The sequence below is a fragment of the Lathamus discolor genome, chromosome 16, assembly GCF_037157495.1.
Source record: "Lathamus discolor isolate bLatDis1 chromosome 16, bLatDis1.hap1, whole genome shotgun sequence".
Classification (NCBI taxonomy): Eukaryota; Metazoa; Chordata; class Aves; order Psittaciformes; family Psittacidae; genus Lathamus; species Lathamus discolor.
The window spans coordinates 4,839,689-4,854,571 of record NC_088899.1 but is presented as its reverse complement, the minus strand read 5'-3'; the positions used below and the strand labels follow the sequence as shown (position 1 = coordinate 4,854,571).

The window sequence follows — 14,883 nt, the reverse complement described above, 5'->3', positions numbered from 1 at the left end:
AGTACCCACCCTGCCCTCTCAGACCTCACTGGGTTCATTTTCCTGTGCAGGACAGGAATACCGGCTGTGCCAGCCAAGACCTGCCTTTAGGCAGCTCTTGCCACTCCGCACTGATTTCTGTGGTTCCCTGCTGTTATGCATACGAGACACTTGGAATTCAGTGGAGCACAACAGACACTGCCACTGCCTTGGAGGAGCAGGGGTCATTTGTATTATGCAACCCCAAATACAAACATTAGGTCTGGCAGCATTAGAGTACTCTGTGTTAGCTCTGTAACTGCTCTTCATGATGGGAAGAGATTATTACAGGGGCACAACCAGACAGCACCTTCCTAAGATGTTCTCCTCTTTAGCGACAAGAAGATTTCATCTTCCCTTACAAATACGTGGGTCGTTAAACACAGCTTCGAGGTTTTAAAGTAAACCCAACATTGCCCGAATCCTCCCGTACTGCAGAGCCTTGCTCACTCCTCCGGGAATCACCCGGCACAGGCTCAGTTCTTGGGAAGAACCATCTTGGTTCACTCGAGCACTCCAGGAACCACGTGGCACAATTCAGACTCAGTTCTTGGGCAGAAGGGAAGAAAAGGAGAGCAGGATTTTGCAATGGATCAGTATCAACAGTACTGATTAAGTAGTATAATACTACTGATAGCATGTATCAGTGAGGGCTGACCTCACCACCAGCTCGTGCCTGGGGAGTGAACAAGGGCATGCATGCACAGCTTTCCTTGCTTTCAGAAGGTAACTTGGACTAAGATGAAATACACACCTAAAAGACGGGAAGAGAAACAGATCTACAAATAGGTGGAAGATACTTGCCTTCCTTAGTCCTTAAGGTAGACATAAAAGAAACCTGAAGGAAGATCTTGCAACAGCTTCTCATCCAAGTTGCCCAAGGTGCTGAGACCCGCCACAACGTGCTTGAACAACAGCTTGGTAAAGAAACACCAACTTTATTTTGTAGAAGTCGGAGAAAAATCCCTAAAAACCAAGCCAGCGAGGAGCTGTAAATAAGGTCAAACGCTATCTCCAAACAGCAAACAGATCCCCATCCCTCCCCAGCTCCGATACATCCCTCCCAAAGCAAGAACAGACTGAAGCACAGGCTACACACCAGGTACCATCCAGCCACTGGTGACGGCCGCCCTTTCTGGAGGCTGGGGTGTACATCCCCATATCCCTGAGCACCAAGGGGAGCTGCAGAGCTCAGGTCTCCTCTGGAAGCAGTAACCAACCATGCTGCCACCATAAACCCTGAGGATGGCAACCCCTGTTCACCAAGGAGGAGGAATAAACCCTCGAGAGGAGCTACCCATCACCACCAGAGCACAAACGCATTTGCACGCCGTTGTCCACAGTCAGGTGAGGGACAGGAGCCAGGCTGGAGCTCCCTGGAAGACCTCATGGATTAGGACTGAAATCCATGCGCAGAACAGTCCTATTCAGCACCTACTCGGTTGTCCTGTCACCGTGCTATTGTTCACCCCACAGCTCGCGGCACATTCGCCTTGTCAGACAGAAAAGCAAAACCCCGAACAGACGTAAGATTTATGCTGGAGGAGGGAATAGAACCAGGAAGTTGGAGCCAAGCGGTATCTTCCAGGGGACCCTGAGCAAAGTTCAAGACCAAAGCAGCTGGTGTCCAAGGGTGAGGAGGAGCAGGACCTCTTCCCTTTGCTCAGCCGCTCCAGCTGTGCTCCTTCCCAGGCTTGAGCTCCCTCTGTGGGACTCTGGGATGATCCCGCACCTGCCCGGAAGGAAGCACAGTTAAAACCCATCATTTAGCTCAAGCAGGAGCTAAGAACAGGCAGGATGGGCCCGTTCCTAAATCACAGCCGGGTACTCCAACCTCAGCCCTGTTTTCCTTTCTTTTGGGGCATGTGTGTGGCTATTTGTGGTGCTTTGCTTTGCTTTCCCTTAGGTTGCTGATGATTTCACTTCCTCTCTTCAGGGCTGGCTCCGAAGCACTGAACACAGCACAAATCTGAGCCTCTTAGAAGTCAAGGTTTATGAGCCTGCAAGTTGCAAACACAGCTCCTCTTTCCAAGCCACAGGAGATGGACCTGAGGTCAAGCTCCCAAGGTCGCTGCTCAGCATTTAGAGGTTTAAAACAGCCTTTTGGAAGGAAGAACAAACCCTCCTGAAGCCATCTATGCCAGATATAAGGTGCTTGCATCTGTCCTTGCTAGAGTCTAGGGATGAAGAGGAGTGGAGCCCCTTTACAGCGCCATGAAATGGGCCAATGAGCTTTTGAGGACTCCACCTTCCCATGTTAGAATCATAGAATCATAGAATAGTTGGGGTTGGAAAGGACCTTAAGGTCATCCAGTTTCAACCCCCTGCCATGGGCAGGGACACCTCACGCTAAACCATCCCACCCAAGGCTTCATCCAACCTGGCCTTGAACACTGCCAGGGATGGAGCACTCACAACCTCCCTGGGCAACCCATTCCAGTGCCTCAGCACCCTCACAGGAAAGAATTTCCTCCTTAGATCCGATCTAAACTTCCCCTGTTTCAGTTTGAACCCGTTACCCCTTGTCCTGTCACTGCAGTCCCTGATGAAGAGTCCCTCCCCAGCATCCCTATAGGCCCCCTTCAGATATGTTCACACAGTGTGCAAGGGGCTTAATGTATTTAAGGTAATAATAGAGTTAATGCCAAGTCTTCAATGCAGGAAATAACAGGTCTTGCCTCTGCCTATAGTCCTATGGATGGCTGTATCATTCACCTGCCCTGATGCTGTTAGGAAGAGCTCATGAGGCTCTGTTCTTTTTGCAAGAACTCGCTATACAGATGGAAAAGAACTGTCAATTCAGTCAAAAATCCTTTTTTTTTTTTTTTTTTTGAGGGGGAAACTTCGTGTTCTGGGAGGACAAGAACCAGCTTTGTGCTTACACACCTGCACCAGTGCAGGGACATCAGTGTCCTACCTTGCACCTGAAATGATGGAGAGCTGCTGTCAGGTTTTTGCCCCTGTAGATCTTCTACATAAGCTTGGATGAATCCCTCACCCTCTGTTTTCTCTCCATGGTGATCAGGAGCAGGGATTGCATTACCTTATGGGGAACACAGGGCACTAAATCCTGTGCAGCACTGAAGAAATACGTGCATGCCGGGTATCTGCCATCAAAAGGAGACACTAATTCCTCTTGCATTGTCACTGGTGTCCTGTCCTTGTGGGCCAGACACCACTGCAGCCCATTTCCTCATTTACAGGCTTGAGTAACAGGCACTGCCGCTGCTCACATGGAAGGGGATGGCTCAGTTCTAGAAATGGTTTCACCCCAAAGGAACATGATGGGGAACTGGTGGGGAGCCAGACAGGGATCCCCAAGGCAGAAACCTGCCTCTGTCAAGTGCTGGTGGCTGTTCCCTACCCCTCCTATCACCAAGGCAGGGCAGGAGGAAAGACTCACACTGGGTTTTTACCGAGAAAGAAGAATCAGCACCGAGATGCAGGCAGCCCGGGCTCAGGTGCTGGAGAGCAGGGGTTTGGTCCTCTCGGGGCCTGGCGCATCCTTGTTCCTGGGGGGCTCTGGGCGCTGCCGGTTGCTGTTTGATCGCCCCAAAGGCCAATCCAGCTCTTCAGAGTGGCAGCAGCAAACGTAGGAGAAGAGCCGAGTCCGGACCACCCGTGTGCAGAGGACAAACATGATGCAGTTGGCACCTCCCTGGAACGTGTTCCCAATTCCCTGCAAGGGCAAGAGAGGAGCTCACCAGCGCTGTTCCTGGAGGTACCCCCCAGAGAAGAGCAAACACAGCGTCAGACCAGCTGCAGCGCTGCCCAACTGACAGCAGCTGCCACCTAAGTGAGAAGAACAGGTCCAGAAAGATCAGCCTCGCACCCAAAAGCAGACCAACTGGGGGGGGTTCCACAGCCCCTGCTGAAGGATGGATACCGGCATCTCTGGTCTGAGCCTGCTCGTCCTGCAAGCGTTTACAACTCCTACTGCAGTTATTGCCTGTAGCCACTAGATGCTGCTGAAATAGCTGTTGCTGAGCATCCCGGCCAGCGCTTGCCAGCAGCATCAGCCAGTACGCGCTGCATCCTGCCGCTACAAGAACGGTATTAAGAGCAACAAAGCCTCATCTCCCTCCCAGATCCTCCTTCCAATGCATTTCCTGGCAAATACTTACATGCAGGACAACCAGGACTGAATTTTGCACTGCAGGGGAGTTACAGAGGGTCAGAATGAAGCGCACAGTGCTCCAGATGCGGAGGATGATAAAGATGACAGGGATGAGAATCAACTTCTTATCTGCTATGGAAGTCTGGGGCTGAAATGCAGGTGCTCTTGAGAGAATGGGGCGATACTCTGAGAGGGCTGCGTGCTTCCATGGAGGGTGGGAGAGAGACAAAAACATGAACAAAAAGCTACATTGGACATTCCGCTCCGGGGACCCCTTCCAAAGCAAACGAAATCTCGGCATCTCATGGGAAGTTAACGGGGACACGCTCCTGAGCACCAGCGTTTAGCCACGTTCTGCCCTTGCTAATGCAAACATGCCTGCTGAAGCCAGAGAGTGGCAAACAAAGGATATCCGGCACTTATCAGAATCCCACTAAAGCTTTATGTTAACAAACATCACTACGGAGTTACCAAGAAACCAGGTTATAACTGGGTAAGAATAAAGTATGTGGTGCTCCAGAAAATAGTTTTTCTGGACCAGCAATATATAGATATAGGTACAGATATATAGAGACAGAGATATATAGAGATATAGATGATAGAGATAGATAGAGATATATAGAGATATAGACAGAGATAGAGATATAGATGATATAGGTATAGAGAGATAGATATATAGAGAGCTATAGATGATACAGAGACATAGAGATAGAGAGATAGAGAGATAGAGATATATAGAGATACAGACAGAGATAGAGCTATAGATGATATAGATATAGAGAGATGGATATATAGAGAGCTATAGTTGATATAGAGATAGAGACATAGAGGTAGAGATTCAGAGATATATAGAGATATAGAGATGTAGAGATAGAGATACAGAGATATATAGATTAGATATAGAGATATAGAGATACAGAGATAGAGATACAGAGATATAGAGATACAGAGATAGAGATATAGATACATTTGGGGAGCAGTCTGGCTCATCCTTCTCAAACTCTTGAGTCTCCACCACAGCCAGCAAGTTCCACAAGGAATTTTTGCCCATGTGAACCAATCCTTCAGTTTGTTGCCCGAATTTCTGACCAGATTCTGTTAGCGATTCCATAGATCTGGACAAGCCAGCACTACCTCTCTATACCAGTGCGTGCAGGGATCTGTGGCCTGGAGCACTGTGGCTGGAGGTGTAAGGCCCATGAGACTTTCCTATGGTAGAAACCATTGGGTGCTCTCAGACTCCTGGATGGGGAGAGAAGGTCAACACAGCACAGGGACACAGTGCTGAACATCAGGGTGTTAATGTGGGTGAAGGGACGAAATCTCAGCATAGCTGACCTGCAGGAAACCATTCCCCTCCCACCAGGGCTACAGAGCACACACAGCTTCCATGCACAGCCTTCTCCTTCACCCCAGTACTCCCAGTCCCGGCACCTTCCTTCCTCCCTCCAGAACAGAGCTGTGTAACAGCACTGCAGCGATTCAGGGACCTGAACCAAACCCTCCTGGGGGCTTTCAGTGCAGCTTCCCATCCACTCCCATCCAACCATTTCCATTTGGAAAGCCTCCTGCACGTGTCCCCCACAACAGCTGCTGCCAGAATTCCTCCTGCCTCTCTGACTGCACTGCCGCAAACCCCACTTCAGCTATTCATAGTGCTCACAGAGCCCAAACCCAGCCCCGGCTCTCCGTCGCTCTTCCTTGGACTCAGGAAGCAGGCTCCAAGGCTTGGCAGAATTCCTAGTGATGAGGATAGGCCAGGCTGATGATTCAGGGCCAGGTTGGACACAGGGGCTTGGAGCAAGCTGCTCTAGTGGAAGGGGTCCCTGCCAATGGAACTGGATGAGCTTTAAGGTCCCTGCAACCCACACCATCTACAAGGGAGATGCTCCGCTCCGTAAGCGCCGTGTGCTGCTGCTCCAGCCCTCAGGCCCCTGTTCGGGGACAACTGCCTGCGCTCAGCACCATGTGAGAGGGTCATGGCTGGAGCAGGGGAGGGCGAGCCGGGCGCGATGGAATCCCTGGCAGAGCCGGAGCTGGGCCTGGCCAGGCGCAGGTCAGCTTTCCCTGCGGTCACGCTGCTATCTTTGACAGCCCTGGAACACCGCGTCCCGGCCCGTGTGTGTCAGGCGGTGACAGGCACAAGCAAACCCTTCTCAACGCCCCTTTCCAGGACCCCTAGGACTCGTGCTTATCCCTGTGGCTGCAGCAAGCGGGTTTGCAGGGGCAGTGCTCTCCAGGACGTCCATCCATCCCCCTAATACAACTTAAAGGAAAAGGCATCTCTGGATGCATCTCCGGCCACCATCAACCCAGATTTCTCTAATGTTGTCCTGGGTGCCTGGATTCTTTGTGTTCACAAGGAACAGCAGCAAATAAGCCTCTGGAGTCTGGAACTCCCCGAGACAGGGCGTCTTCTGTATTGTGTGTGCATATAGCGCATAAAGCTATATAATGCCCAAAGCTACGTAGCGCCCAGATTCCCCACATGGTGCTTTACGCTGCTAGGACAAAACAGGTATTAAAACCCTCAAACTGCCATTAGAGATCCTAAACTGACTGAGGTTAGATACAGCCATATGCTAACAGCAGGGCTGGTACAAGTGGGTGACTGATTCCAGCTGACTTTTGTCCCTCATATCCTGTTCCACTCCTTACACTTCACTCCCGTACATTCCACAGCCCCTGCAAGTTTTCCAAAGGCTTTCGAGCTCCTGTGCTAAGTCTCTGCAGTGATGCTGGGGGCTGCTCGATCAGGTGTGCTGCTTGTCCCGCAGTGCTGGGTGCATTTCGGCGGTGCAGGAAGCAATTCCTGCCTGTGGAGCTGCCAAACATGAAGGGAAATCTTCGGAGCACGGGGGGACAGAATCACAGGGCAAGCTGAAAGCAGCAGGGTACTCACCGCCCTGTTAATGTGCTTCTTGATGAGGAGGTAGAGCACCGGCAGGGTCACATAGGCCAATAGCTCCCACACTTTCCCCGTTAGCAACATCCACAGGACCCGATCCTCTGCGTCCAAGTTGACCCAGCACCAGCCCACAGAAACGTTGGAGGCGTCATAGCCAATCTTCTTCAGAGCAACAGCCGCCACTGTAATGGCAAGGGGGATTCCCCAGCTGAGGAAAGAACATGAAGAGCAAGGTTATGCCAAGAGCAAACTCCCTTCAGTCCCTCCACGCCTCAGGGGAAGCGGGTGATGGACCAAGGGGTTCTTCATCAGACGTTCTCTCCTGGATACAGGTGAGGTTGAGGAGCTGACCACAGCAGAGCATCTTATGATGTGACCATCCTGTAGGACCCAGCCATTCACGAGCCATCGGGCTGATCCAGAGCTTTCAGACCAAAAGCAACCAAATCCCACCGTGGTTCCTAAGGGACACGTCACACAAAGAACCAGCACACAAAGAAATCCCCGACTCAACTCCATCACTGGGTTTTGGTTTTAAATAAGGGGTTATTCAATATTTTGGGAGCAAAAGGATAACTTCTGAAGGACCAAGGGCAGGTTCCTTCCCAAGGAAAAGCACTGGTACGAGCCAAGAAAGCAAAGCGGAGCCATGCTCACATTGTCTGGAGCCGTGTTTTGCCTTTGGCTTCTCTCTTGACAGCAGAAGCAAATATAGGGAAGCATTTACTGGTGACGTTCATGAATCAAACCACTCGGCAGCCTGGGCTGCCCACAAAACCCCATGAGGAGCAACTGAGAAATCCCACTCAGCCCTTTCCTGGGTGCTCTTCATAGCCAGGCTTTTACAGGCCTGCGATGTGCAATCACCCATTACCCCACACCTGAAACACTGCCCTGCATCCAGCGGGATGCATCACCTGCATCACCACGGGAATACATCCCGGGGTCATCCCCAGGGGAAGGTGCTGTGGAGCTTCAAGTGGGACGAGGGAGATTTCTTCAACAAGCACACAAGTGCTTCCCAAAGAGCTCACTGAGCCCCGCCAGCACAACCCTCGGGGTCTCTCCAGATGCAAAGGCAACAAAGCCATGACTGTGTTGCTCCCATTACCTTCCTGGTTCGCGCTTGCATTTCACTGGCAGCCTGGAGCAGCTGCATGGAAAGGGTCTTCCTCCTAAACCCAGCCTCAGCGCTGCAGACTATGCAGGCAGAGAGCAAGTTGCTCAGACCAGATCGTCTGAAACGCCACAGCCCAACAGCAAAAGCACAGCTAATCCCATGAGAGGTGTCAGAAATGCCCCGTTTCCTGCTCTGAAGCAATGTCTGAGTTCACTTGCTCACAAACCCACCCCAAATACAAATACAGGGCTGTAAAAACCCCCAGCAGAGTCAGCCTTTTAGCATGGTTGGAACACGCCGTGTCAGTGCTCAGGTCAGAAGAGGCAGTGCTAACCCAAACCAGCGCCGTTATTTAAGGATGGTTCTGCTGCAGGAAGCCCTCCCCTTGCTATTATCAGAGCAGGCTTTCTGCAGCCATTCCAAACGCCAGCACCATGGGAGTTCCTGTACAACCGAAGGCCCCTCTTGGTAGAAAATGGAGATTTGCTGGCAAACAAGCAGCACAAATGCACAGACATTCACGTTCCAGTGCGCTTGGAACAAGCGGCCACTAAAAGGATTCAAGAGAACTGGCACTTCCTTAAAGAAACCATATTAAGGCACACGAGCACAAGGGAGGCCAGCGCCAAGAAACAGGAAGTGCATTAAGAACCTGATTTGCCTACATAATGATCTCCACAGCAACCTGCAACTGAGAGAATTATACGAGAAGATAAAACCAGGTCAAATTGCTGTGCAGGGAGATAAAAGAGAACAAGAGCAAGTACGAACAAGCACAACGAGAGGGGCTGCAGTAGGAAAGTACAGACCACTAGGCAAGGGACTTCAAACCCTCCGTCATCCAGCCGGTAAAAGGAAGAACGTGGAAGCAAACTGCCAGGCATCAGGCTAATTTTCGCTGGAGTGGTGTATTGGGATCCGATGGCACAACCCACACCGGGAGCAAGGGATTACGAGCTCAGAGTGAAGTTAGAAGCTAGAAACCAGTCAGGCATTGCAGTGGGGTTCTTCAGCTCTGTTTTGGATAACTGGAAAAGAGAACTGAGAGTGGTGGCTTGGTTATTCTTCAGAACCCCTAAATGACAGATTCCCAAAGGCTGGGAAATACCAGTGCTTTACACCCATCAGCAGAAGAATCAGCGTGTTTTAGAGCCAAGGCATACGTAAAGACTGGGATAAAAAGGATGCAGGATAACAAAAAGGGAGAGAAATTTTACTCAGAGCCCCAAAGGCAGTGCAATTACATAGGCTGGGCATCCCAAAAGCACTGGATCAGTGCAGGAAAGAAGGGCAGACTGCTTGTATCGCTGTGAAGAGGCTGGCAATCCCATCTCGAAGGCAGATACAACAGTACTTATTTCCCTAATACAGCCGCCAGCAATCTATTAATGAAAACACATGCAACTCAGCCTATCTCTCCATGTCATCACCGGTTGGGCTTGATGATCTTAAAGGTCTTTTCCAACCTCAATGATTCTATTAACACCAATGATGCATTTATGCAAGGCAAGACAAGGACCCTTCAACTACAGCAGCGGGCAGCTCAAGCTGTGTTGGCTTTCTTGCCCCCAGTGTGCCTGGGTCAGATGGCTCAATAGCACACTTTGATTTATGCTGCACAGCTGCGCCGTTTCCTTCCCCCCCGAGGCTCTTACACAGGGGGGAGGTTTGCTGTCACCTGCCTGCGCAGGTTGGACAAGACTCCGTGCATCCGAGCAGGCAGCCTGCAGGCAGCTCCTTCTGGGATGGGGATTATTACCCTGTAAAGAGACAACAATCAGTCTTCTGCATGCAGCAGCCAGCTTCAGGGCAGAGCTTTGGGAGCAGAGCTCCAGCCCAACGCTGCTCCAGGGTAATTTTTGACCCCTAATCCTGAAACAGCTTCCTGGTACCAGCAGAGAATCCTCCCGGAGAAGCAGGCAAGCACTTAAAAGCCAAGGCACGGGGAGGAGCTCACCCTTTGGTTTGCCTGACCAAAAAGCTTCTGTAAACTGAATGCTAAAGCCGCAGCAAGTTTCTTACGTAGGGACACACGTCCAGCTCGGAAAGTCAGCACTGGCACAGCCATGCACGAGGCAGTGCACCGAGGACTCAGGCGTACGGTAAGTACAGTAGAACATGAAAGGATTCCCAAGTAGCCCATTGATAGGCGTGTAAGCATATGCATGGTTATACGTGTATATATAAGCATATTTAAGTGAAATACTTAAGCAAGCACATATATACCTATAACCACCTGCACAGCCTGACCATTAAAGGCAAATAGTCCAGAGGCTGAAAGCAATAGCAAATGCTATCAAAACCAAAGCAAGACGCAATCCCTGCTTGGGTTCTGGTGCATCCTCACCCCGACTTTGGACCGGCTGCTCTCACAGCAAAGATGACCATTACCCAGCCAAATGCTACTCGGTATTTAGAAATCCAGAGGCAATGAGGAAGCCTGGGAGGCTCTGGATACCAACACTTCCTCCTTCCCACCACATCAGGATTTACAAAGCCATCTGTAGGCCTGTTTTCAAAGCTCATCTGAGCTCAACAAGTTTAAAGCCAAAGCAGAGCCTGTAGTTTTCCACGGCTGCACCAGACTAAGTGGCTCTGTTACCACAGGAGCAAACCTGTTTGGCAGGTGATGCAGTGTGACATCCTAATTTCCCTACAAAGAAAACCTCAGGTACTGACTTCCAACATATATTTAGTTGCTCTACTTGGCTAAAGAACAGCCTCTGGTTTTACTCAACACTAAAGAAGTATTCATCATTACCAACACTTGCCCCTCATGAGTAACTACTTGTGAAGAATAGGAAACGTGCGTTTCAGCTCCATCCTGCCTTGAATCCCTTCCAGAAGTGTCTTGGAATGACTCAATGGTCACTGCATGATGACATTAGCAACCTATGAAGCGAGGGGGAGGAAATCCCAGGTTCTTGTCTAGACAAAAATACTGGAAACACCTTCAAATCCTTAAATCCTCCGCCCTTCTCCACCTTTCCTGTTGCCTTAGCCAGGTGTCACCTACCTACTGCAATGAATGCTTGTGCTAGAATCTTTTCCTATCAGTTGCAGCAGTTCTTATGCACATGGTACTAGAAGAACACCTCAGGTAGCCAGTAGCACTTTGAAGCACTGAGAAGTGTGAGGAGCCATCTCCAAGCATCATGCCCAGAATCAGGTTTTATGACTGAGTTCTCAGGTAATGATTAAAGTACAGAGAAGGAAAGAAGGAGCGTGTGTCACAAGGGGATGGGCAGAGAACAGGTCTTCACTTGTTTGGCTCTTCATACAGGTCACAAAGCAAGAAGAAGCTTTAAACACCGGCTTTGCACAGAATGGGAGTCAGCTATAAAGAGCCACCCAGCAACAGGGCTTCGGCGAGCGCTAACGCCCCTTAAACAGGGCAAGTGGAGCTGATCGATACCAAGAGCAGAAGATGGCGCTTTATTTCTAGTGCAAAGACCTGAAAATAAGCCTAGCAAATTGCCCCAGAGGACGTCCAGTTGAACGTTTCCTTCCTCTCTATCACAGGGTTAGAGCAATCTCCCAGTTTTAAGAGTGCAGAGATTGCAGCCAACATTATTTCAGTGATTGCGCCCATTTGTTTCCTCTCATTGCAGATGATGAGGCTGAGAAGCCTTAAACCAGATGGAGAAGTTAAAGCACAGACAAAGGCCACACAACAAGAGATTTGCAGATAGGAAAATCACAAACAGGCCAGATTTGAATCGACTCTTTGATGGAGCCTGTAGACAGCATCCCCACAAAGAGCTCAGACTCCTTTTTTCTGTTCCTTAAGCAAAATGTGGCTCTTTACAGGCACTCCATCCTCTCTATAGCTCCTATGGTGCAACTCTATTCACTTGACAGAGCACAACATATGCCACTGTCTCACTGCATCTTATTCCACTTCATCGGTAGCTCGGTGTTCCCAAATGTGCAGTCACCTCACACACAGACGCTGCTGTCAAGCAGCAAGAACAGGTAGGGCAGGAATCAGGCTCCTCCCTGATTCACACTTAGGCTTTTTCTGGTCCACCTTTACGCGGACTCGGCTCCAATTCAATCGTCTCCCAAATGATGCTGCTTGAAAACAAAAGCTGACAAATATTTGCCCAAGAACCCAGAGAAAACTCAGCGCTTGCCCCGATTGTTTTCTCCTTGGATCACTCCCCTCACCAGTTCTCGCAGCTCCGAGGACTAAAGGATCACTGTTTTGCTCACTGTGGAGGTAAGCACATGATTCCCCAAGCTCCAATTGCATAATGAAAGCTTTTACTAAACATGATGTGGAAAAAACAGCTTGCTGAAGAGCAGAAACCTTGGGCCATAAAAGCTGCATTGTGGTCTGGTTTGCCTTGCCTTCAAACCTGCCAGAACAACCTTCAGCCTGCTTTACTAGCAGCCTCCTGCCTCGCAGACTGCATTCTCCTACTAGGTGTATTGAATTACAGCAACCTGCCCGGGGAAAGGGGGAGGATCGACGGACCAGGCAGGCACTGGGAAGTCGGGATCCCAGGAAACAGAGCTCAGACCCAGGAATTCTGGCAGCAGCAGGCAGGTACAGCAAACACAAGGTTCATGGTACTATTTCTAGGATGTAAGAGCAGATTGTCGAGGGAAAGCAGAAGCCAGGGTGCTCAGAGTGGTTCTGTCTTGCCGGAGATTATTCTATAGGACCTTAAGCAAAACACTTTTACCTCTTCTACAGCTCATTTCTTTGGGGAGGGGGAAATTAAGCAGGGCTGGTTAAAAGACAGCAAACCCCCTGTTTACAGGGAACTGGAGAGTGGCAGACTGTCCTTACAGGAAGAGCGGGTGATCCAAGCACCTCATCACAGAGGGTTCTTGTGGGGTCCACATCTCATACCCTCACAGGAGCAGCACCCACCTCATGACATGAAAGCAGCAGAGCAAGCTTGTGCCGGTGGGCGAGCCCCTCACAATGGTGATGTAGAGGTAGACAGCAACGGCCATGGTCCAGAAGAAGGAGCTGGTGTTGGAGAAGGTGGACAGGGCACCCTGGAGCACGCAGTCCCACGAGGTGCTGTCGAAGTCCCGCAGCACCCCGTAGAAGTACGAGAGAGCCGAGAGGAGATCCGCCAGCGACAGGTAGAGCAGGAGCTGCCGGGGCCGCGTCCGCAGCTCGGGCCACAGCGCATGGGTGCAGACGAGGAGGCCGGAGCCCAGGAAGGACAGGACGCAGGACAGCAGCACGACCACCCGCTCCGAGGCGTACAGCTCGGTGGGCGGCAGCGGAGCGGGCATGGCGGGGACAGGGCGCAGGAGGAGGAGGAGGAGGAGGAGGAGGAAGGAGCGGCGGCAGCACCGGGACAGCCCGGCCGGGAGCGGCGGCGGGGAGGGATGAGGAGCGGGGAAGCCGGGCACCGGGGCGGGAGCGGGGCTTGTCCGTCCCCCGTTCCCCCCCCCCCCCCCCCCCCCCCCGTCATGTGAGCGCCGGGCCCGGCCCCCCCCGCTGCGGGGATCGGGGATCCGCTGGGACCGGGCTGGGACAGCCGGAGCCCGGGGACACCGCGGTTTCCTTTCAGGAACGAGCACTCGCGGCCCCGCCGCAGCCCGGGCGGGAGCGGGGCACAAATGGAAGCGCTTTTCCTCTGCTGGCTCCTAAAAGCCGTTCCTGAGGGTGCTGAGGCACAGGGTGCCCAGAGGAGCTGGGGCTGCCCCAGCCCTGGCAGTGCTCAAGGCCAGGTTGGACGCAGGGGCTTGGAGCAAGCTGCTCCAGTGGAAGGGGTCCCTGTTCATGGCACTGGGTTGGAGCTGGAGGAGCTTTAAGGTCCCTCCAACCCAAACCACTCCGTGACTCTACTCCCTGCTTCCCGAAGGAGAGCGCACAACAATCCCCTTTCTAAAGCAGAACTCAGCTTCACAGACCCCAGTTTGAGCCGTTCATGTGCACACACGCAGACACCCAGATCAGAGTATCCGACACCCCACCCTCCCGAGGTGGCCCCAGTGGCATCTTTACCTTCCCCATCCCTTTGAAGCACCCAGCGCCGACTCCTGCCGCATCCTGCAACCTGTGAGGCAGAGACCGATAAGCAGACACAACAAAGCGCTCGCCACCGCGTTAAACGCATCTTACATTTCTGCTGATAAGGAAGTGCCTTTTTTCTCCCCTCTTCAAACAACTTCCAAGCTGAAAGCGTCTCCTTGTTTGCTTGTTTGACTTGCCTGATATTTTGCTGGCTTCCGCACAGACAACTCGTACCTTACACCTTTGATGTGCAGTGATGGGCTCACTTTACTAAGGGGATAGTTATTGTTTCAGGTAGTCTTGGGCTCTTCAACAGCTCAATCATTTCCTAGCTGCCACACAGGAGCCCTGCTGAACCCCGGTTTTAACAAGGTTTATACTGAGCTGTAAACCCAGGCACCTTATCCCCCACCCAAGCTCCTCTCAGCACCCTGAAGCCATCAAACACAGCCTAGAAAACACATCTGACGGAAAGATCTTTGAAGAAACCCCATCAGTCACTGGGGGTTTGCATATTACTCTCAGCTGTGCTGCCCCTTCCGTTTCACATTCCCATCTACCAAGTTGAGAAGGGGCTCTTCTAAATCACTTCCTCCGAGTCCCGTGTTTAGAGCGCACCATTGCACAGGTTTTGCGGCATGACTGCTACCTAATTAAACTTCACTGGAGAAAAACAAATGCGAAAACAAACCCACGTTCCTATTGGATGTATAAGAAGGCCACATCCTGCTCGA

At 51.4% G+C, this 14,883-nt stretch overlaps 1 protein-coding gene across 2 annotated transcripts; it reads right to left on the bottom strand.

The window, feature by feature from the left end:
- Positions 1-940: 940 nt before the first annotated feature.
- GPR157 (G protein-coupled receptor 157) lies at positions 941-13,582 on the bottom strand. Of its 2 annotated transcripts, none has more exons than XR_010616392.1 (5): positions 13,046-13,582; positions 7,038-7,251; positions 4,143-4,337; positions 3,422-3,697; positions 941-1,750 (listed from the first exon to the last, which is right to left on the bottom strand). XR_010616392.1 is itself a non-coding variant. In XM_065696830.1 (5 exons), the coding sequence occupies exons 1-4, from the start codon at positions 13,420-13,422 to the stop codon at positions 3,476-3,478; spliced, it is 1,008 nt and encodes a 335-aa protein (XP_065552902.1). In that variant the 5' UTR covers positions 13,423-13,582; the 3' UTR covers positions 941-1,750; positions 3,435-3,475. The 2 variants fall into 2 exon arrangements, 1 of the variants encoding a protein (XP_065552902.1); XM_065696830.1 differs by having other exon boundaries at positions 3,435-3,697.
- Positions 13,583-14,883: the final 1,301 nt, after the last annotated feature.